This window comes from Oenanthe melanoleuca, chromosome 1A (assembly GCF_029582105.1).
Source record: "Oenanthe melanoleuca isolate GR-GAL-2019-014 chromosome 1A, OMel1.0, whole genome shotgun sequence".
Classification (NCBI taxonomy): Eukaryota; Metazoa; Chordata; class Aves; order Passeriformes; family Muscicapidae; genus Oenanthe; species Oenanthe melanoleuca.
The window spans coordinates 17,887,683-17,910,265 of record NC_079334.1 but is presented as its reverse complement, the minus strand read 5'-3'; the positions used below and the strand labels follow the sequence as shown (position 1 = coordinate 17,910,265).

The window sequence follows — 22,583 nt, the reverse complement described above, 5'->3', positions numbered from 1 at the left end:
ACCTCCCTTGGCACTACTTGAGGCCATTCCTCCTTTTCCTATCACTTTTTACTGGGATGAAGTGAAAATCAACCAACCCTCAATCTCTGTACAGCCTCGTTTTAGGTGGCTGCAGATAGTGATAGGCTCAGGGAGACTCTACCCTCCAGACCCATCCCCAGCCCCAGTGCCCTTCTCTGGACACCACCTCAACGTCTTCTTGGTAGTGAGGGGCCCCAAACTGAACACAGCAGAGAGTGAGCTCACCAGAACCAAGAACAGAGGGACCATCACTGCCCTGGTCCTGCTGGCCACACTGTTTCTGGTACAAGCCAGGATGCCATCAGCCTTCTTGCCTACCCGGGCACACACTGGCTCATGCTCAGCTGCTGTCAACCAGTACTTGTTTCTAATAAAGGAATGAAAATTGTCTGCCTCTCTGGTAGGTGACATTGGCCTGTGCCCACCTCCTTATCCTCCTGTAAGGACTGTTCTGTAGAAACAAAAATTTAAATTGTAATGTTGAATTGTAATGTTGTGTGTCGATATGTGCACTCCTGAACAATGGGAAATGTACTAGATGGGACTTAAACAGCCATTCCTATCTTCTGCCTCTAATCATATGATGATGCCAAAATGCAAGAGCAAGAGTACCGTGTCTGTCATTTGCTATTTGCTTTCATTTCTCAGCATACAGCTGAGAAAGAAAAACTATAGAGCTAAAAATTCTGATTATAAAGTGCAAAGCAATGAACTGCTTGTTACATGGTCAGTGGCATTAACTACATAAAGTCATTCTGCTTTACACTGTATATCAGTATCCTCTTCTTCTTTCCTCCTTCAAGGAACCTCATCACATCTATTCCCTGCAATCTCTTTAGATACTACTAAGATTATATTTACTTATTGAACTGTAATGGAAGAAAAAGAAAGTGTTCAATGGCAACATGTTCAAAAGTCCACTAAAGACAGTGAAAATCTTTCCATGGTTTTAGTAGACCTTGGATCAGGTGATACATAAGTAACTTCAGGCATCTGATTCATCAAGACATAATCCTGACTGCACTAAAATATTTACCAGTGACTTCAGCAATGCTGCAATTTCAGCCAGTAACAGGGTTTAATCGTTATTAGTTTGGTAATCCAAATAAAATGCAGTTTTACATTGGCTTGCAATAAGAAGGACATGAAAGGTTCTATCATGTCTGTTTCTACTGCCACCACACACGAGGGTAAGCAGTAATTATTTCCTCTGAGAGCATGTGTAAGAAGGGGAGAGAATGTATTTTCATTATGAGTGGATGTCTGTACTATCATTGCCCTCCTCAATGCACTTCTAGGGGAAACATTCAGATGTAACAATGACTTACTGGCTTCTAATTATCTTGTCCTAAACCCTCATCAACCTGGCTATTCTTGCAATAGTCAATTTCTATTCAGCAAAGCATTTCCCTTGCCAAAGTATATATTTTTTGGCAGTGTCTGGTACTTTCCAGCCCTGGAATCTGATGTAGGCTTGTGAATTGTGCTAGGTCGGCAAGGTTCTCACCCTCCAGAACACTGAATTGGTGTAAAATAAGACATTATATTGCTTCCCATTCTTTTTCCAGCTTTTTTTTTTTTTTTTTTTTTTCCTCAAAAGTACCTAAACACTGAAATTCCTGCTTCGTATCTCAGTACAAGACTCAAAACTTTAGCACTTTTTCTTCACACACTGCAAATGGCTTGGGAATTACTGTGAGAAGCACAATGGCTCTATCACATGCTTAATACACTTGATAGCTTCCAAAGCAGCTATTCCATAGCAGGGGCAGAGTACAGCACTCCTGTATAAGAGAGGAAAATATTACAAGTGCTGTACGTTGGAAATAAGTTTAGGGGAAGAGAAGAATTCCTTCCCAATTCTAAAATGAAGGGGGGAAAATGTTTCCGAAGGGATATTTCTGGAAGAAAAAATTGTTTAACTATGTGACAGACTAAATAAACAGTCATATAAATTACAAATTAAGATCTCCTGGAATAAATCTACATTTGTCTCACTGACTTTAAAGAAGTGAAATAGTTATTTTACTCTGCATTTGAAATATCAAAGAGCTATCTTCTTTTCAAAAGGTGAAGTGTATAAACCTCACTTATTCAGGCAAAATGCTCTGTGAAGTCTTGATAGATTTCTTTTATAGATCAATACTAACTGAGTGTCCATGTTTTCCCAATCTTACTTGCCTAGAGTTTCAGAGCAAAGAGCAAACATCTTCTTGCATTGGACTCAGTAGTTGATACAACCTAGTATTCCACAAAGCAGTAGCTGTAGTGCAATATCTTAATATTAACAAATGCAGATGCTTTCGAAAAGATTTTACTTGTGCATACTGATAAAGCTTATCCTCTATACTCATGCATGTTAAATTAGATTTCAGAGCTAGGGCATCCATTCATTGAGCATTTATAAATGCTAATATATGCTCATTTTGATGAATACAAACAAAAATCAGTCTAAGCATAATAATTTTTTGCATTAACAAAACATTGAAGAAAAATGGAAACTAAATATTAAATATTGTCACTTCAAAATGCACGCAAACTTATTTACATGAAAACCAGATTGCCTACTTTGCACATTTAAACCTTGAGGTATTTCTGGTAAGGGACTTTACAACAATCCCCAAGACTTGTTATTTGCTTGTTTGTTTGTTTGTTTGTTTTAATGCTTCATAGAAGCATCAAAAGCCAGGCATTTCCTGCTAATTGAACATTGACTCATAATTTTTCAAATACAGATGAGAAATTCCAGAGCACCCTCAAGAAGTATTACCAATATAACACTAATTCATTTGTTCAAGATTATAAGGAGATGAAAAGTGATATCAGCAGCCTCTTATTTTGCATATACAGGCATTTACAGTGCAAAAATAAACAGTACTAGACTAACATACAGAATGTAGTCAGAGGTACAGAGCTACATAATTAAACAGCACAATGGCTGACATTCTTCAGAACAGTTTGCCATTATATTTAATTGTTAAATTGGAAATGAAAGAGAATGGCTTTGTACTCCTCCAGGTGCATACATTCTGTGATTTAGGACAAATAATTTTTAATTTAATTCATTTTCCTTGAGTTCAGTTTCCCAGAAGAAGCTGTGCATGTATGCTAAGACTATATCAATTAGCTTTATCTGTAGTTGATGAAAGAACACTGTTTCCTTCAGAGGACAAGAATAAATTTAATTTTAAGCAAAGCATGCAATACAGGAATAATTCACTCTCCATACCCACCTGCCTGTTGACTTCACTATCTTAAGCTAGATCCCTAATTTTCAGAGACCAGAGATGAGCAGGATGAATCTCAAACTCAGCATCCCAGACCTTCTGTGCCACCCAAAGCACACAGCACATGTAACTCAAAAGCTCTCCAACCATCAGCTCCCAGTCTGGATCTAGCACACAGGATGTGCTTGCTCAATTACAGTGCAGAATTACAGCACCACAAGCTCTCAGCCACTTGTTCAGGCCACAGGAAAATCCTGTCTGACTGACCTGCTACCTTACAGGATGCTGCCACATATCCTGATACTGTAAGCTGCTGTCAATGCTTCCAAATTGTACCTTATCCCAATATTTTAATGGAAACATTTTGAGTTTCTTGCTACTAGAATACAGCACTCTAATAGGTCAATGGCCTTTTACCATACTGTAAAAGCTGCAGTTGTAGCTGAAGATTGACTCTAATACTAGATTAGGATTAAATCCACTGTTTTGCAGATTTATTATGTATTTCTGAATTACAGTCTACACGGCACTCTTTGAGTTCTACTGCTTGGCTAAAAAAGACACAACAGCAAATATGAAGAGTCACGTAAAAGTTCCAGAACACATAACCCCAGTTCTAGAGATTATTAACTTTGCACTTATCCTGGAATATCTCTAATGTAATTTCTAATTTTAATATGACAACAGTAGTATATGATTCTACACAGGATGCCTAGATAATTTGACATTTGAAACTTCTGTAGCTCACCTACACCAGTGCATCTCACACTGAAACCACTGGTAGAGCACAACTAGTGTCAACAACAATAGGATATTTTGGAGGGATAAGGAAGAGCAGAAAGAAACCAAGTATAAACAAGTCCTGCTGAATTACTCCACTGACTCTGCATCATTGAAAGGGAAGTGCTGTTAGGGCAGAAGCCAGCTGTTTAACTATTGGAATCCTATACCTTGGACTGCTTTCATGGGACATCACTGTGACTAGACTTTATATCTGCTTGCTGCACACTGAAAGAAACATCCACAGATTTGATAAAGGAGATTAAATAAGAGCCAAATATTCTATTTAGCAAACTTTGACCTACATGATATGAAATTCTTTTGAGCTAACAACTGACAAAAAAGGAAAAAAACCTCCAAGGAAATCAGTGTACATCAGCAAAAAGGAATGCCTAGGACTGTTGTATGTCCACAGGCAGCACTTTGAAGGTTGAGTAAATATAAGAGACTTTTGATAACAGCTGGAAGGCAGCACTCAAATTATGTCAGAAAGATGAGAGAGAACTATATGGGTTCCAAGTAAAGGACACAGAAGGTGTAGTCCATACTGAAGGCAATTTTATTTAAAAATAAAAAAAAAGAGAAATTATATTAAAAATGCAGAACCACCAACCATTAATTTACCAATATGGACTTTTGTCTAGAAAGCAATTAAAGTGCTTAGTTATATCAGTCCCTATGTAGGAAAGCATTCAGGCATGTGCTCACTGTTTAATATGTGATGTAATCCAACACACCATGCAGGAGCTTGAACATTTGCCTAGACCTAAGTGCATCCTCTGGTAACTTGATGAACTGGCACCATCTGATCCTGCAGTTCTGCCAGAACAGATAGGCCAATAGTCATAACATCTGTAAATGTGGTTGTATCTCCTTGTAACTCTTTATCTCATCTTTCTCTGTGATAGCATCTTTGTATACTGCAGCACTTAAGAGGTCAGCAGCAATTTAAAATCTATTACTTTAAAATTACTTTAGTCATCAGATATTTCTCAATTATGTTTGTGGATCATGATTACTGAAAAGCAATATTTTTTTCTGTTGATTTGCTCTCTCTGTTGTAGAGCACTTTAGGCAATATCACTTTCTACATCACACAAATATTAAGTATAGTTGATTGCTTAGGTCTTCTGAAAACCTTGGGAAAACCTTTCTTGAAAGAAAAAATTCTGACTTCTCAATACTAATGTTATCTTTATATAAAGGATGAGCATTTATTATGCCATGTGATGCATGAATATTTAAGCCTACAAATAAGTTAATGTCACATTTCATAGCTGGCATCATCACTGATGTGACAGAGATTCCATTCACATATTGTTATATGTCCCATGCAAGCTTTTTGAAGAGCTGTTAGACATTATATAACCCCTCATAAAATTATATTCTGTAAGAAAAATACATAGATGTCTTTGGTCTGTCTACTCTAAAAGTGATTTTTTAGTGCTCTGAGATTTTCACCAGAAAGATTCGAGGATTCAGGATTTGTATTAACTATTTATGTATATTTATGATAGCTTGGAAAAATGTTGCTACTGATTACTAAATAAAGCAGGCAGCAGGAGTAAATTAGTAAAGGTATTTTATCAACTTTATAAATGTTTAAATTTGGACACTGAAAGGTAAAATAACTTGAACAGAAGCTTTCAGGGTATGTTTTCTTATGAAAAATTGACAGACTGATAAAAGAAAAGGAAGCTTAACTAATCAGTTCTTATACCTATAGTTCAACTGGATCTGGACACAAGCATATCCAGGAACAGAATTTGTCCTTCTCTGTTTTAAATGGGAGCAAGACAAAATGTGGCACCACTGTGGGTATACTGCAAAGTAATGAAACTCCACACTTTATCAGGAGTGCTAAATTTTAAAAGCATTAGGCTGAAACAACCAGATCAACAGATTTCAGGAAAAATCTCCAAGGAAAAGTTTGCATTTCATATTATAACTCAGTGAGGTGAAATAATCTGGGGAAAAAAAAACCCAAACCAAACCCTGTACCTTAGTATTTGTAATACCTTTCAGTGATGCACATAAAATAACACACACACATGCAAACCAAAATATTACTGTAATCTACTCCTGGCTTGCTGTACTGTTTAGCCTTAAGAAACAAATAATTTAGCAGGCAATGTACAATACAGAGGCCCCCAGTGGATTGCAATATTCTAAGTAAGCATGTTTTCCTTTTTGTTTAATTTATAGTCCCTGGGGGGAGGTGGGGGGGAAGACATTCAAAAAACCTGTTTTCTGGGTTTACAAAGCACATAGGGATAGTTAGTTCTTGACTGGCTGAATTGCTGGCTAAAATGTGAGACATACTCTACCACTAGAGGTCTTTTCATTTACTGATGTTCTGAGGCCTCATGGGCTCTTCATCAGTGGATACATGTTTTAATCACAGGCAACAGTAAAATGTAGTGCTGTCTTTTCAAATTGACAGCTGCAGGACAAACATATGGATATCAACCTAGACTTTGCCATATAAGCATTGAGGGCAATAATTTCCCAAAGAAAAACTGAAAATTCAACTTTTTTTATATCCTTATTCTTTATTTAACTTGACTAATTCTTAAAATGTAAACTCCTGCCAAACTCTGTGAATAACAGATTTTTGGTCTCAGTGATATAACTGAGAAGGAGAAAAGAAAAAAAAAAAAAAAAAAGGCAAGAAAAGAAATTGGTAGAGCTGGCTGAATTGAGTTACTTCATTTTTTGGCTTTTGGTATGCTTGTCTTTTTTTTCCATATTTTTCAGTTCTTAACCAATGTGGATAATTCTGTAAATGGAAATATTTAATGCTGAAAATGTCAAAACAAAACACTTAATCTTTTCAGAATTTTACTATCTAAAATCAAATTCTACCAGAATTTTAAAATAGATGCAGTAAGTAAGCAACTACTTCCTTTTTGTGAATTTACTGTTCCTTCATTTCTAGTTAGTCACAACAGGGCAACTGCACATCTGACTTGGTTGTATACAAACAAAACCAGGGAATAATGGGTCTTTAATTTCTGTTGAGGACAGCAGAGAATTCAGCAGTTACTAAGGAAATCATAAACCACAGGGAAAAAAGACAAAAATATAATTGTGAAAGAGTTGTATGAATTAAAATGTTGGCCTTTAATGGAACTGAGTGAAAAATATTTGCCAATGAAGTATTTTCCATAGATGCCTGGTGCAAATGCAAAGCACAGAAATCCATGCTCTATCAGTCACTTTTCTTATCTTGTGCAAATCTATGGAATAGAAAAATCTTCAGTTTTTATCTGTTCCATCAGTATCTTTATTACTTAAATTCCTGCTTTCCACTTTTGAGCTTGCAGAACTTACAGCCTCTGCAGAGGTACACAGTATTTTTTCCCCCTTTGGAACTTGCTCTGACTTCACTCAGTACCTCAGTGTGGCCTTTTTTACTAGGAAAACACAGTCTACAACACAGTCATGATCTACAGTTTTTACACACCAGCTACTTCAATTGGCTCAACAATCAGTTTTCATGCAAAAGCTAAAAGGCAAATTCCTTTGGTAAGGTGTCTAAATGTCACATTTCAGCTTCTTCCCTCTCCGAAGGAAGATGCTAATGCAGTTCAAGAAAATATTTTAATAATGCTTCTCTAAGAAGGCATAAATTTGCTCAACGCTTAAATAGCAACCACACTTAGGCAGAGATCAAAACTGTCTATTTCCAGGAGTATCTGGAAAGGAATATCCAAAGGTATATCTGAGAACATGGTCTTAGAACAGATACACACAGGTTCACACATGTTCAGTTAACATAATGTGACTGCTCCTGAGACCTTTGAATTCCTTCCTAACATAAAAACTTTCCTTTTGTGTTCTGAACAGGTAAGCCCACAGGGTATGGATCCAGCAGTAGACGCTTACACCACAAGGGAATAGTGGATGAATGCTGCTTCCAGAGCTGTGACCTGAGGAGGCTGGAGATGTACTGTGCTCCAATAAAACCGCCTAAATCCGCACGGTCCGTACGCGCCCAGCGCCACACCGACATGCCAAAAGCACAAAAGGTACGCCAGGCTGGGAACAACTCACAGCAACCAGCTAACAACCAAACCAGGCCAACCAAAAAAGAACCAACCAAAAAAAAAACCCCACGTATTTTAGAGAAGGAATCTATCAAGGCTGGTAACAGAAAACAATTGGTGCGCTCTGCCTACTCGATTTAGCAGAACTTTGGAAAATAGTTGCCAAGGTGGGAAATAAGTGGGAAGTGGTGTGTTCCCCCTCATCTCTTAGAACACTGAATAAAACATGGAATTGCTAAGCTAGTACTTGTGAGGTCATATCCTGCCATAGGGTAGTAAGTGACAAGTACCCACATCACCCAATCATAAATACCATCTAAGACTTCTTTCATAAGAGAAACTAAATACTGAATGTTTAACAACTCATCTATCAAGAATCTTTTCACTCATCCCCTCCTTTTAGGTAGAGGTAGAGTGAGTGCACAAGAAGGAAATCAGACATTCTGCTATTCATTTTACATTTAAATGAACACATTTTTTTTCTTCATTATATTTGCTATTTTTAATCAGAAATAAATTAAATTGAAATTGAAATAATTGCATACTTCATTTTAACTATTTAAAGTTCGATATGTATATTCTTCAAGCTACTTCCAATACTGATTAGTATTATTTATATAGTTGTGGAGTATCCAGATTTTTGCTCCTCTTATACCAGATATACTGTACATATGTGTATCAACAGAGCCTATAGTTCAGGAAACCCATCTTGACTAGGCTACAATTAAGCTCATGTTCAACTGTCTCTCCTGTCTGAGATCTGAACATCTGTTATACATATTATCTGTCTTCTGCTGTAAGTCTCCTGTGATTTATTTTATTGCTGTTGACCCTGTCTGTCCTACACATATGTTGGCACCACTCCTGCAGTTATCTGAAAATTCTTGCTTACAAGACCTGGAACCTAAAATTCCATAGGAAGTCAGGAAACCAGTGCTGTATATTAAAATCCTTAATATCAACTTTGTGAAAAGAACTATTGTAATCATTCCAGCATCCATTCTTTTCCATAAGTCAATCCATAGAATGGAATCCTTTCCCCCTTCTTCCCCAAGAGTTTTCAAAAAATCATTGTCTGTACGATCTTTCCTGGGAATTATCACCTTGAGACCTCAAAGGACACACAGGGTGACAAGTGAAGACTTCTTCAGGTGGAGCCCAACAGCAGACAAGAAATCCCTGGTTTAGGTTTATTCCTATCTGGGCACACATAAACTTGGGGCTTGCTGGAAAAGAGGAAAACAGGCTTGGCCAGGAATCCATGTGCTCCTTCCCATGCTTGTTGCTAAGGCAATGAATAAAACATTGGAGTAAAGGAGACAAGATACCTGCCAGCTCTTTGATGGATCTCCACACCACTTTCCTTGGAGGACTAAGGAATGATGTCATCTTTAGGCAGCTGTCCTCTTTCCAGTTCAAAACACAGGCAGGAGAGCACTGTTTTTTTACAGACAGGAAAGACCTCGTATCTTTCTGCAGCATCAGGGGAGGTAGCACTCCAGAGGGTACTGGAAAAACAAAAAAAAAGCTAGAGGAAATATGTGAGAGAGCATAGCTGCACAAGAAATCATCCCGGAAATTAAAAAGGGAAAAAATCAAAAGGTAAAAAGGACAGCAAAAGGACAATGAGGAACACAAGAAACAAAAAATAAAAAAAAAAAGTGAGGGAATTAGATCAAAGAGGTTGAGAAGATGTAAAATATTGCAAAACTGAACGAACCAGCATGTATCACAAATAAAAAAGGTGGAACTTTTAGAAAACGGGAGAGAAAATTAAATTAGAGACAAATTAATATTAAAGAAAACACCTTTAAAGAAACTGTAGGGGAAAAGGAGCATGTTGAACAGAACAAAAGAAATCATAAATGCTTCTCAATAGGAACATGGCAATAAAATAACAAATCTGATGGGAAATACTAACAAATTTTCATTTTTATCTGTGGATGGAGAAAATCAGATTGAGGAAATGAAAATACAGAATAGGATAAACTATTATTCAGATTTATTATAGAAAAAGATTTAATGTGAATATGTACCAGGTTTTCCTACTGAATTCTGCTTCTCTTCTCTCCAGTGTACCTTTCTTTTATCTTTCTCTTTTCTTTTTGCAGTCAGTTGTACATGCCATCATTAAGGAAAGCAACTATATTCAAACTTTTTTTGACACACTCTCCCAAGATAATGTATTTAGCTAGTCCATAGTGTTGATATGCCACTGATTTTAACTAAAATAACAGATATGCTTAAGTCAAATTATTTTTCTGTTAAACAATTTTTTCTCTCAATATGATATGTTATATATGAGATCTATAGAGATCATATATGAGATTCATAGAATGTGAATATTCGTATATATATGATTATATATATATGACCTCTTTATAATTTTCATATTTAGATGCAAGATGAAAGGTAGGACTAGGTGCAATATATAAGATGTTGTACAGTTCCTCTCAGATTTCATAGAGAATCAGAATCTTATGCATTTCATACATCTGATAGTCTTTTTTCAGCATCTCCTTGTACTAATTTCAAACGACAAATGCAGGATTTGGGGTTTTGTTTTAGTGTTTCTAGTGCTTAAGTGGTCTGTTTCCCCAGTTCCATGGGCAGACTGTTAGGCACAATTTGGTAGGTGATCTTAATTCAGTGGAGTAGGGATCTTCTCTTATTTACAGTTTCAGTATTTCTGCAGGAAAGCTAAGTAATGGTACTATTGAGTACCTCTTTGAAAAACAACTGCTCTACCAAAGGAAGCAACTGAGCAATTTCCACAACTGTACACATGGGGGAAGATTGGGACCTTTTCAAATGAAGCAGCGCTGTAGAAACAAAGTTCCTATTAATTCAAGATTACAAGGTACCTTGAAAATTACTACTGAATGTGAAGGCTGGTGAGGCTGATTTTAAAATTCAGTAAAAAAGAAACATACACTCATTTCAGCTGGAAAAGAACTCTAAGAACATATAGTCCAGCCATTAACTCAGCACTCCCAAGTCCACCAGTAAACCATGTCCCTAAGTGCCACATCTACAAATATTTTAAATAGCTCCAGGGATAATGACTACACAATTTCCTTAGACAGCCTTTTTCAGTGCTTGACAATGTTTTCTGGGAAAAAAGCTTTCCTGCCATCCAATCTAAACCAACCCTGGCACCCCTTGAATTTGTTCATTAACATAGTGCCATGCCACCCCCTTGCAACCTGAACAAAACAGCAAAAGAGACACGTATCTAGATACAATTTTGCTCTTCCTCAGATTTACAGTCCTTTTTCTTCTTTAGGCCTCATATGTGAAAAATACACGTAAATATATATACCAACAAAGTATGAATAGGAAGTCAATTTTCTCAAAAATACATATCTTATCTAATCTTCAACATTTAAATAAATACTGCGTGGGACTCAGAGAGGGAAAAGATATTAGTATTTTTAGTTTAAGAAAATGTCATTAAGAAAACAGAAAAAGTATTGCATTATTCCTCATTAATTTTTCTAAGACTGGGTGATTCTTTTATAATTGGCTCAGTATCAACTCAGATAGATTCATAGGCCAAAACATGCACCACGGCACCAATCCTAATTTCTGTTGAAGCCACGCCACATTACCAAGCCAATGAGTGAACTTTAAGGTGTAACAGATAGAAGGACTTGGCCTTTTCAGAGAACTGTTTTCTCCCCTTGCTTGCTTTGCAGCCCTGTTTTTATTTCAGTGATCACACTACCCACAGAACTAGAAAGCTTTCAAAGAGACCCCAGAGGATTCAGAGCTGAGGTATCATTCCTGTTACTACAAATGTTAGAATTTCCATTTATTACCAGTAGGTCTAGGGAGCTTTCAATGCCAAATGAGGTTTGAATGTCTGCCCTAATAGGATAAGAATGTTGCTGCTTGCTTCCCAATACCTTTCCAGCTTGGTCAAATGACCATTACCAACACTGAGGTAGTTGTTATCCTACAGGTAATGATGCCTTATCTCCAAAGATCCATGCTGAAGGTGGTGGGCTAGAAGTCTGCTTCCCTGTTCTTTAGCTGACTTATACATTGCTCACATTTTGTGCCTCCCATCTTAAAATTATGATTGTCTTTGTCTGGGTATGAATATCAGCTCAGAGCAGTTTAATTTTTAATTATCTTCTTCTCAAAGACTTGAGAAACAAACTTTTCTATACCAGGACAAATGCAGGTCTGAGAACCTAATTCAAGCATTCACACCTAGTTTTGGAGTCTGTGTATTTTTCCCCCCAGTGGTCCCAGCGTTTCATACATAAAAGAAAGTGTTAGGTAGGTCAAAGAATTTTCTGGCATGCATGTTACTACCAGTACACTTATTGGTACTTATTTATTAAAATGCTGATCCTGGAGAAGGAAGTGCTCTAAAAGCAACCTGCCAACTTCCTTCAATTTCAAAACTAGTCTGTATCATGACAACTCTTCCAACCTACATGTCAGTATTGAAAACTGTAAATGAAACACTCCTGCATCTTAGTACCTGCTTTATTTGAATGATAAAGCCATTTTAAAGTCAGGCAACAACAACAGCAGAGAGAATTTATATTTTTATTTGGAAAACAAAGTTAACTTTCAATCCAAATACACTGTGAAAGTCACTGCAATGCAAAATAGCTGTTGTTTCATTTTAAGGCTCTCACACTCCATTTTATAGATCAAGAGTTTGTAATCTTTAAGAATATATGACTTTTGGCAAATAAAATGAAGCATATAGCTTTTCCTATATGTTGGCAAACTCTCTTCAAGGAGGAGCACCTAGGGTCAGCACTGAGGAGAATATTTTGTTTTGTTGCTGTGTAGAAAAAAAAAAACTGGGCAGATGAGTAAAGAAATTCCTGTTTTCTTAGCTCATTGTAACCAATATAAGCACTTGTAGAATAAAGCAGGATCCTTAGTGTTGGCAGACTCCTATGAAATGCTGCAATGATTATTTTAATGAAAATCAGTGAAAATTTAAGGTTTCACCCAGAATGAGCTCTTCAGGGTGAAAACTAAGGTAGAACTTAAGAAAAAGTAAAGACAGCAGAGGTCGTTTCGGAAAAGCTGGAAGAGAAATAGGCAATGAAAACCAAAATATATTTTAATTTAAGGATAAGCAGAATTCTGTTGACAGTTCTGACTCTGTATTTGATTGATGTTATTCTACAGCAGTATTAGCAAAACTGGATGAGAACAAGCCAGTATCCTCCTGAACTATTCACAGGAATAGTGACTAGATGATTAATCCAGTCTATAATGGCATATTCCTAAGAAAAATATTGCTTCATTATGACTATTTTGCTGTTAGCAACTTTAGCTTGTCAGTGATGATAAATTCTAGTTTGGCTCAATGTTTCATACTTGGTGGTGGTATAATTAATTTAGCAATTACTAGTACTGTCCAATTTCTGTTTTACATACTTAAAATAATAATTCCTTTCATGTCCATCAGAAGCCAATACAAATCCAGTGAAAATTAATAAGCTCTCTATGAGTTCAAGTTTTGTGAACCTCTGAAAGTTTCTGATTTGTTCTATTTTTAATGTAATTTCTGATTTTAATTTTAATAGATACTGAAGGGAAATGGAAAGGTTACATGTAGGGTAGTATTTTCCACGGGAAACGACTAAAAGCCCCCTAACAACCAATGCACCAAATTAGCTTCCATTTTATTTCTGTCCTTTAGAAAAGCAAGAAAATGTTATTTGTTTTTAGATTTTAGAGCCTCCTTAATTTTAGGGCTTAAATAACAGGTAATGCAGTGGTAGAGCTGTATAAACACAGCTTCACCTTTTACAGAGATTTTATTTTTTTAGATATTTTTGGCTTTTCTTGGAAAAAAACCCATAATTTCATTTTAACTAAGAATTTAGCTTCTGATGAGTATTATAACCGTGGAGAGTCACAGTATTATAAATATGAAGAGTCATTCTGGCTTTTGTCTGATACAGAACATGCAGTCTTGGCCCTGGCTAATATTTACTAGAGTGGAAAAAAGAAAATCAAATTCAAATGTATATACATCCCCATCACTTCTGTTGAAGACTGGTCTGTGCATGGAATGACAGGAAACTGTGGGCATTAGTCATTCCAAAGCTCTCTTGATTTCCCTTGCACATCACCTTGTCTGTTCTGAAAATACAAATTATATGGCTGCAGCTCCTACAGCAAACCCACAATTTTTTTCCTCCTCAAGGTCCTATCCAACAAAATCCAACACATCTAATATGCCATCTGTGCAAAAAAAAGCAGAGCAATTTTGAAAATATCTGGTACCAAAGCCCAAGAGATTCCATAAATCCTGCAGTTATAACTAGAACATTCCCTGGCCCCTATACATCCTGTTTTTGCAAATGTCTTTGGGAAATAGAGGAAATCTTTGGTACCTACCATATCCCTAAGCCCACCCAGGTTCCATCAGCAGATGTCTCCTCTGCCAGGATGAAGAATAACAACAGTCAAAGTGTTTATGTCTAGGAGAAGGGGGAATTTCAGGTACAGAAGTTCTGCATAGTTAAGTAGAGAACTGAATTATTGATTAAAACTCAATTATCTAGCAGTTCCAGCACTCTGGACAACTGTTTTCCCAATATTGTAAGTTTTGTGATCAGACAATGTATTTAAACCTACCTGTAATAAATTTTTCTTTCTAAACTTTCAGGAAGTGCATTTGAAGAACACAAGTAGAGGGAACACAGGAAACAGAAACTACAGAATGTAAGAACATGCCATCCACAAGAATGAAGAATGAATGTGCCATCTGCAGGATACTTTGCTGTAAATAAATTATTTGTTAAACATTGGAAGACTTAAAAAACCCCTTTGCTTTAAAAAGCTTGATGCAATTTCAACCAATGGGCATTCTCCCAGTGAACAATGCAACTAAACATTCCAATATTAAGTCTTTAGAGAACAGAATATTTTAACCAGCCCAGAGCTAAAAAATTTTGTGGTTGATATATTGCTGTTTGTTAACCTGTTTTAAATGTCCTGCATGAAACCTGTTGAAGTCCTGTGCCCCTCAAAAGCCTACAAATTTATGGGCCTTTGATGGATCCAATTGCACTAAATTAACCTATGAACACTGGCTGCTGGAATCATTCATCAGCCTTGTCTAAGTGGTGGTTTTTTTATTTGCACTTCTTTACAAGCAACAGGCTGTTTGTTTTACAGTGTCTGAAAACATTGTTTGTCTACCCCTTCATATTTGCACAGTTTGACATTCCCAGTAACAGCAGCAGTAATGTAACATATACAGTTTTAAACATCCATTAATTCCATCTGTGGCATTTCGACAAAATATGGGTTATAGATACATTTGTTTTAAGACAGTTTTATTCTTCCTTCTCTTGCAAACATGCAATTTTTTTGCAATTTGTGAGACAAAAGATTTTTAAAAGCAGTTAAAGCACACATAGGCTCTCAAACCAGTAATGATTCTTCCAGGTAATTATTTTGCAACAGTATAGGTAACTTCTTTCTTCCTCCATATAATGCAGTATGTAAAATTTAGCATATCAACAATACACATATATCAAACAGTATGTAAAAAAATCTCTGTTTTATAGTACAAAGGTGCTATTTTATAGTTTGTTACATGAAAGGGTCTGGCCAAAACAGTAATAGGTAAAAGCAAATATGGAAAGACCAAGCCAAAGATTAAATAACAAAATACTTTCAAAAATATTCAGCTTAAATCAACTAAAAAGGCTTCAGATTTCAACATGAAAATAACTTAACCATCTTCAAAAGAAAATTCAGATGCTTGTTTCCTTTCAGATATTTGAAGGGTGGTGTTTTGACATCTGATTATGTGGAATGCAAACTCATAGATGTCTAGGCCTAGAGAAGACAATTTGAAAAAAAGCACTTAAGTGACTTCAAAGAGTAGTCCACCAGGGCCAATATTCCTGAAATATCAGCATTCTGTTGAATCATAAGGTACTCAAGTCCCCCTCCATTTTAATTCTTCCCACAATCAGATGTGGCTTACCTGACTTGAGTTGGGCTGCTGCATCTCTCTGTAAATCAGAAAAGCTAATCTAATCCCAAATTACTAGCATAGACTAAATCCTCAAGGAGAGATTAACCATAATTACACCATAACTTACAACTGCCATTCATGTGCTCTTGTGGGAGACAGAGATCCCCAGATAATCCCTGCCATGGAACTGTGACAGGCCCTGCAGTGGTTCTACCTTGAATAACACCTGCATTTTTGTAAATCAGCCCAGTGTAGGCTGGCCAAGCTGTGAAGGGGATAAGCAGCCAGCAGTGAACTTGTCTGTGAGAGAAGGGAAGGCAGAGGAGAACGCACAGTTCCACCCTGTCCAAGAACTCCAATGTGGCCCCAGGCAACTTTTTCCCCTCACCATGCTGCATGTAGTAGGCTCAGGCAAGGGATGAAGCATCTCTTGGTCAGCTCCAAAGGGGGTCTGGAAAACAGTGTATGAAGGGAGCAGTTAGGGAGGTGGCAGATTATAGATCTATAAAGGAAGTATCTCCTTTTGAAGGCTGCTGAAATCTGTCTTACTTTCTACTGCAACAGAGGGAGTCAATAACTATTGACTCAAACACAAGAGAAAGTTCTCTCCAGACTGCATATGTACAGCCCCTCAATAGCCCCTTGTGAAACAAGCAGGAAAGGCCATAAAAGTCTAACAAATTATTGTAGTTCCTTTTCTATTCCCATAGAAGATTTGTGGTTTGTATTTTTAACAAGTGCAATGTATTCCTATACAACTCTTTAAACCCTCTGCTTTCTGTGAGATGGATGTCTATATGCACAATAAGCTGCCATAGCAATGTAAAAGTAGAACAGTAAATGAATAAAAAGAATATGTCACAGCTCTCACTGACTGAGATAGTTATGTTGAAAAAGGAAGAAAGTAAAGAGAAACAGATGTGAAAACTAACCTGAATTATCTACCACCAATTCAATAAACAGAGTTAGCAATTCTGATATCTGTCACAGCTCCTTCAGGCCGTTTTTTGGCAGGGGGGATGGAGAGGGAAGGACTTTAATGGCTGTAAGAATTCTGCAATGCAATCTAAGAACAAGCCATTATTTTGATGTCACAGACATAATACATATTTCCATTTCATGCCCCACAGCCCTTTCTATACCCTGTCTCTTCTGAAGTTCTAAGGGGAAGAGGGAAGAAAGGTGTGAGTGTAAAAAGCAATTTGCAGATATCTGTGGCAGCAAATTTCTTTATAGATAACTTTTTTACTGATGTGCTTTTAACTGAATAACTATACATCATTTTGCATTAATTCCTGTAAATTAATTCAAATTTTTGGTCTTATCTTAGAATTCATACACTCATGTTCATGCCACCATATTTCTCCTGTTGAAAAACCATAATTAGAAAATGTCACTCAGTGACAGCAATATTTATCACAATTTGACGACTGTCTAAACAAATCAGAACAATTCTTGAAAGCAACTAAAATAAATACAGAATAGCTGCAAACTTCAAAGACAACACTTTTCTTTACTAGACAATAAATTATATCACAAAATGGAAAGTAGCTCCAGCTCCATAGGTGTGAGAAATGCATGGATAGGGAACGCATTTTTGTAAGAAGTCTCCAGTCACATGGCAGGGAGCTCATGATAAACCAGTTAGTGTGAAAGATAAAGGGCTGCATTAGCTTAATAATCGCAATGAATCTGCTACTTAAGTTGAAGCATGAGCCAAAGCACCTTCTTCCCAAAAGTACAAAGCAGCCTGTCTTGAAAAACTTCTAATTAGAGAAATTGAAAGGTTCAGCTGGATTTTTAAAAGCACTCTGGATATTTAGGAACAGGGCTCCCACCAGATGCTACTGGTTCCCATAAATCATTGAAAAGGTAAAGAAAAGCCCATTTCCCTATCATGTAAGTCACATGACAGAGATCACTGGTATTTGCTTTCTAGAATACACTCAAAACTCCATCTATTACACAGAATATCACTGAAATGCATAAGTAAAAAAGTGAATTAAGCCTCCTTATTTTCAGTCAGTCCAAAAAGCACTGCAGATATAAACCCACTGAAGTTAGTATCTTTCTTCCATCAAGGTAGCAAAATTTAAGTCTCATCTCCATAGTAAACATAATTAGTCATTAGGAGTTCAAATGGAAAATTAATACATTCTTCATTCTGCTCTAAATGTAGTAATAAACCCACACTTCTATTTCCATGAAGGACTTGTACAAGCTCATTTGCACCATTCAGCCAAGAGAGACAAGAAAATCAAAGCCTGGGATATTGCACCCAGTCCTAGTATACATGAAAATAGACCCCCTTTTTTCCCAAGGCAGCTTACCATGTCAATTCCTTTGGTAAGACTGAGGGGTGAATTAGTGGTAAGATTTCCTTACAGAAGTGAATTCCATACACAACTAGGAGCCATGCTCAGTTGTCCCCTGAGCTCCTTGCTCTCTCAGTATCAATGGTTAAAGCTGATTAATGAAGACTTTAGGCCTAGCACTGTGTCACCTTGGTTCCTCATTCAACAAGCAAATGTGTGATATGACAAGGTCAGAAAAATGTATTTGCATATTTGCTTTACCTGTTACTGATTTGGCCAACAATGCCAAAGTGGTGCTATTGTTTTGTTTAAGAAAGTACTTGACTAAAATATAAAAGAAAGCATAAATATTTTTTTAATGTATTAAAATAACAATTACATAGGTATGGTTATTAAAATATAAATAAAACTAGCCATAACTTTTCAACTTTTTGTCACTCAAAAAACAGCAAAGTAATCTTACATTGATGCAGGTGGGGCAGGAATAATAGTCAAAATGCCAGAAAAATTCATAGACTTTAAATGAAATTCTGAATTGCTACCCCAAGTCAGAAATTCAGATGAAGAAAAGGGTTAGAAGTCAGGGAACTGAAAGCCTTGATATGACTGAGAGCCTTTCAGATTATGCCAGTCCTGTATCATACCAGAGATTTTGAAGCCACACTCTAGTCTGAAATCAGTGTAGAGTTTGGCTTGGTCGAGATTTTCACTGAGCACACATTTTTACCTGATTACTTTCTCACTCATGGCACATAATCCAAAACTTAATTTTCCTAAAACCGGCAAAAGATATAAGTGCATCCAAATTTAACAAGGAATGAAAAAAATTTCTAATGGGAAATTCTTGGGTTTTAAAAATTCTCATCAGTTCCAAATAGTGGGAAAAAGTTGAAAGATATGGCTAGCAGTCTGTGATTTTTTTTATATTACTTTATGTGCTCACTAAGAACATCTTTATGTGCAAAATTTCACATTTCTTTTTTTTTTTTTTGTTTTTTTGTTTTTTTGTTTTTTTGTTTAGAAATTATGCTAAGTTAAGCCCAAAAATAGATTCTTGGAACCTATAGGCCAGATAGAATACCTATGTTGTTCTGATGAAGGTATAATCAATATATTTAAAATGTTTTATTTTTAGTCTGAAAAGGAATAGTAATAATTTATTTGGGGGGAGGTCTACTTATACTGGTCCCTCTTTTTAGGATACTAGTCAGTGGAAATTAGTTTTCTAAACACCCAACTTCTATTCAAAACAAACATTTATTCCTCCCTCTTGATCCACCCAGCAAACTTAGTTAAAACACTATTGCAACATAATTTTATTGTTCATCTGTTTGTTTGGGAGGTTGTTTTGCATTGATTCACTTTGTTTTAATTCTGGGGGCAAGGGGTAAGGAGGAGGAGATGAGGCATTCAAGTGTTATTTTTTCTCTTGGGTACAATCTGCATAAAATAAAGCATTTTTCTTAATGAGATTACTAAATATCCAATTAATGTGTGGAAGTGGCATTCAGTAATGCAGCTAGATTAAATTTGTCTTGAAAGAAGGAAAGAAAAATTTCAACACAATGTTGTTACCCATTCTAGTCCCACACCAAACATTTTGCTTCTGACAGCATTGGAATATTTTACTGGACTATAAATGCCCAAACACACAGTATCTGATATACAGAAGTCTTCTAACTTTTTTTATACAAAGAGTGTTATGGGAATGTCTGAAATCCTATTACATACTTCACACAGTAGAGAGATGCCATTCTGGCAGAGGCCAAAATAGGAAGGACCTCCCTGATGGTTACATTAGGAAATCTTACACTAATTGCATAAAGGGTGTAGTTGTGTATATATACACATATATAAACACATATACATATGTATGTGTATATATAGGCAATGCTAGAGTGCGTGCATGTCTGTGTGTGTGCATGTGTATATTATGCTTTTCTTCTTCCTGTCAAGTAAAATTTGAAATGCCTGCTTTTTTCTCTTCAGATCTAATGGATTATATTCAGAAATCCAACTGGAATCTAATTTTAGAAGAACATTGTGTAATATGGATGTCACAATTTAGATCCTGTCTTTGTTTTTCATATCTAAAGAAATGACCAGCTATTTAAACCTTTAGACATCTCTTCATTGTCATCAGGCAAATATATTTATCTCTTTAGATACAGATGAGAAATACTAGCTCTGAGGACCATATTATAAAAACCTTCATTAAAATTTTATCTTTTATTTCATTTTTCTCCATAAAACTTCTATTAAGTGTGATTTCTTTAAGTATAAGCATTTCTTCAAAGTAAGAATAACAGGTAATATAAACAGAGCAGAATGACAACTTCTGTCATCACCTCAACTATTAATTTTTCATTTATATGTTTTTGTAAGAATAATTAATCTCTCTCTACAGCATCCTTAACTATATCAGAAGTGGAAAAGGCGTAGCAAATTCCTATATCCCAAATTACTTATAACAATTATTGATTTCTCTGTGTTCTTCAGTAACCTCTTATTTTGCCAGCTTGGCTCACAAAAGTCATAAAAAACACCAATGTGATACTTCTGCTGCTAAACATTCTTTCCCACATGTATTTAACATACACCCACCCAAAATATCTACATATTCACACTTTATTGAAGTTCTTAAGAAACAAAACAAATGCAGGTGAGATAATTTTCCCCACCATTTTTTAACTAAATCAAATGCATTTCATTTTATTATATTTTCCATTCATTAGTATAATTTTATTCGTCTAAAGCAGCAACAAAATACCTGCAGAACAAAAATTACTCTATCCTGACAAATAGGATCATGCTTCACCTATTCATGTTAAAGAAAAAGGTTTAGCCAGGTAACTATATAAACAACTGATTAAATGAAACTCATATTTTGTAGTGAAATACTTAACTTCATAAATTTAAAAATCAAATGGATGTTCCACCCTTCCTGGCTTACTGGCATTAACCTGACTTACAGTGTGAAAAAACCCTCACTTTAACAATGATCAAAGACAAAGGATCCAAAACCAACAGAATGAACTATCAATAAAGAGATAAACTATTCTTATTTTGTGCACAGCTATGATTTCTATCCTAATTTTTACACTAGAATTTCAAATGCAGTTGATATAAATAGTGCATAAGAATTATGGTTCTCTTCATTATTTCCACTTAGAAACAAGTTTGAATATAATACAGCACATTCAAGTGACAGTGTGTGATACAGTGTATAAATCATATCCTTTCATTTATTACCATTTCTAAGGAATTAGTCCAACAGAATTCTATAGAAATCCTGAGCAAGGTGAAAAAATAATTTTCAAAAGGGTAATGATAATAGTTGCCTGATTAAGTCTTATCAGATATGAGTCATAAAATGCTCCACTGAAAGCACACTGGTACTTCATAGTGTTCTGAATAGCTTCACCTGTAGTCTGACACCTCTCATGGCTTTTTCAGAATGTGATGATTCTGTTTCACAGCTTCTTAATCCTTGGAGTCTTAGGGTTGAATATTAAACATGTTTATCAAGACTAAGGATTTCAGGAAACAAAATGAAAGTAGAAGAAGCAGCACCACCTGCTGCTGATAAATCATGTATGAGCTTTCTTTTCTCCCAAATTACTGCAAAGCCACCCAGAATGCAAAAGAAGAGATTAATAGCACTTGGTTTTCAGGACAGCCTTTCCATAAGAAGTAACTGTCCTCTCTTTCTTCAGTGCTGGACTTCAATTGGTATCCTGACTAAAACTGGGGTTTCCATGATGCAAAGCATGAATGTGGATACATGAGTTTCTGATTTCACTACTGAATAATCCCACTATTAACATTTCAAGTCATTATAACCAAACAGTGACAAGTGTTAAGTGTTCATTTACTAGAAACCATTTAAATATCTATTAAAGTTCTAACTGGATTTATTCTTTCTTTTTTATTTTCTTGTGCTTACTCATAATACAATGTCACTACTTGATGACAAATAATATTTCATACTGTGTATGTAACATCATTGTGTTGCAGAATCCCCCAAATACCTCAACAATGTCTTTGTTGTGCTATTCTCCCATTTAGCAATTATAAGCTTTTCTAGTAACAACCAATAAATCAAAAAAATGGAGCTCTTGATATGTACAAATATTAAAAAAAATTCAAGAAGTTTTGCTAGTTTGCAGTTCATGTAATGCCATCTTGACCATTCTCTTCCCCTCTCTCTATG

At 35.9% G+C, this 22,583-nt stretch overlaps 1 protein-coding gene across 1 annotated transcript in view; it reads left to right on the top strand.

Moving 5' to 3' along the window:
• The window catches only part of IGF1 (insulin like growth factor 1), a 53,754-nt gene extending 31,471 nt beyond the window's left edge, over window positions 1–22,283 (top strand). The window contains exons 3-4 of the mRNA XM_056481842.1: window positions 7,878–8,059; window positions 14,733–22,283. Of these exons, the coding sequence (XP_056337817.1) occupies window positions 7,878–8,059; window positions 14,733–14,792 (242 nt within the window). The 3' untranslated portion in view covers window positions 14,793–22,283. The remainder of the gene's footprint in view (window positions 1–7,877; window positions 8,060–14,732) is intronic.
• Window positions 22,284–22,583: the final 300 nt, after the last annotated feature.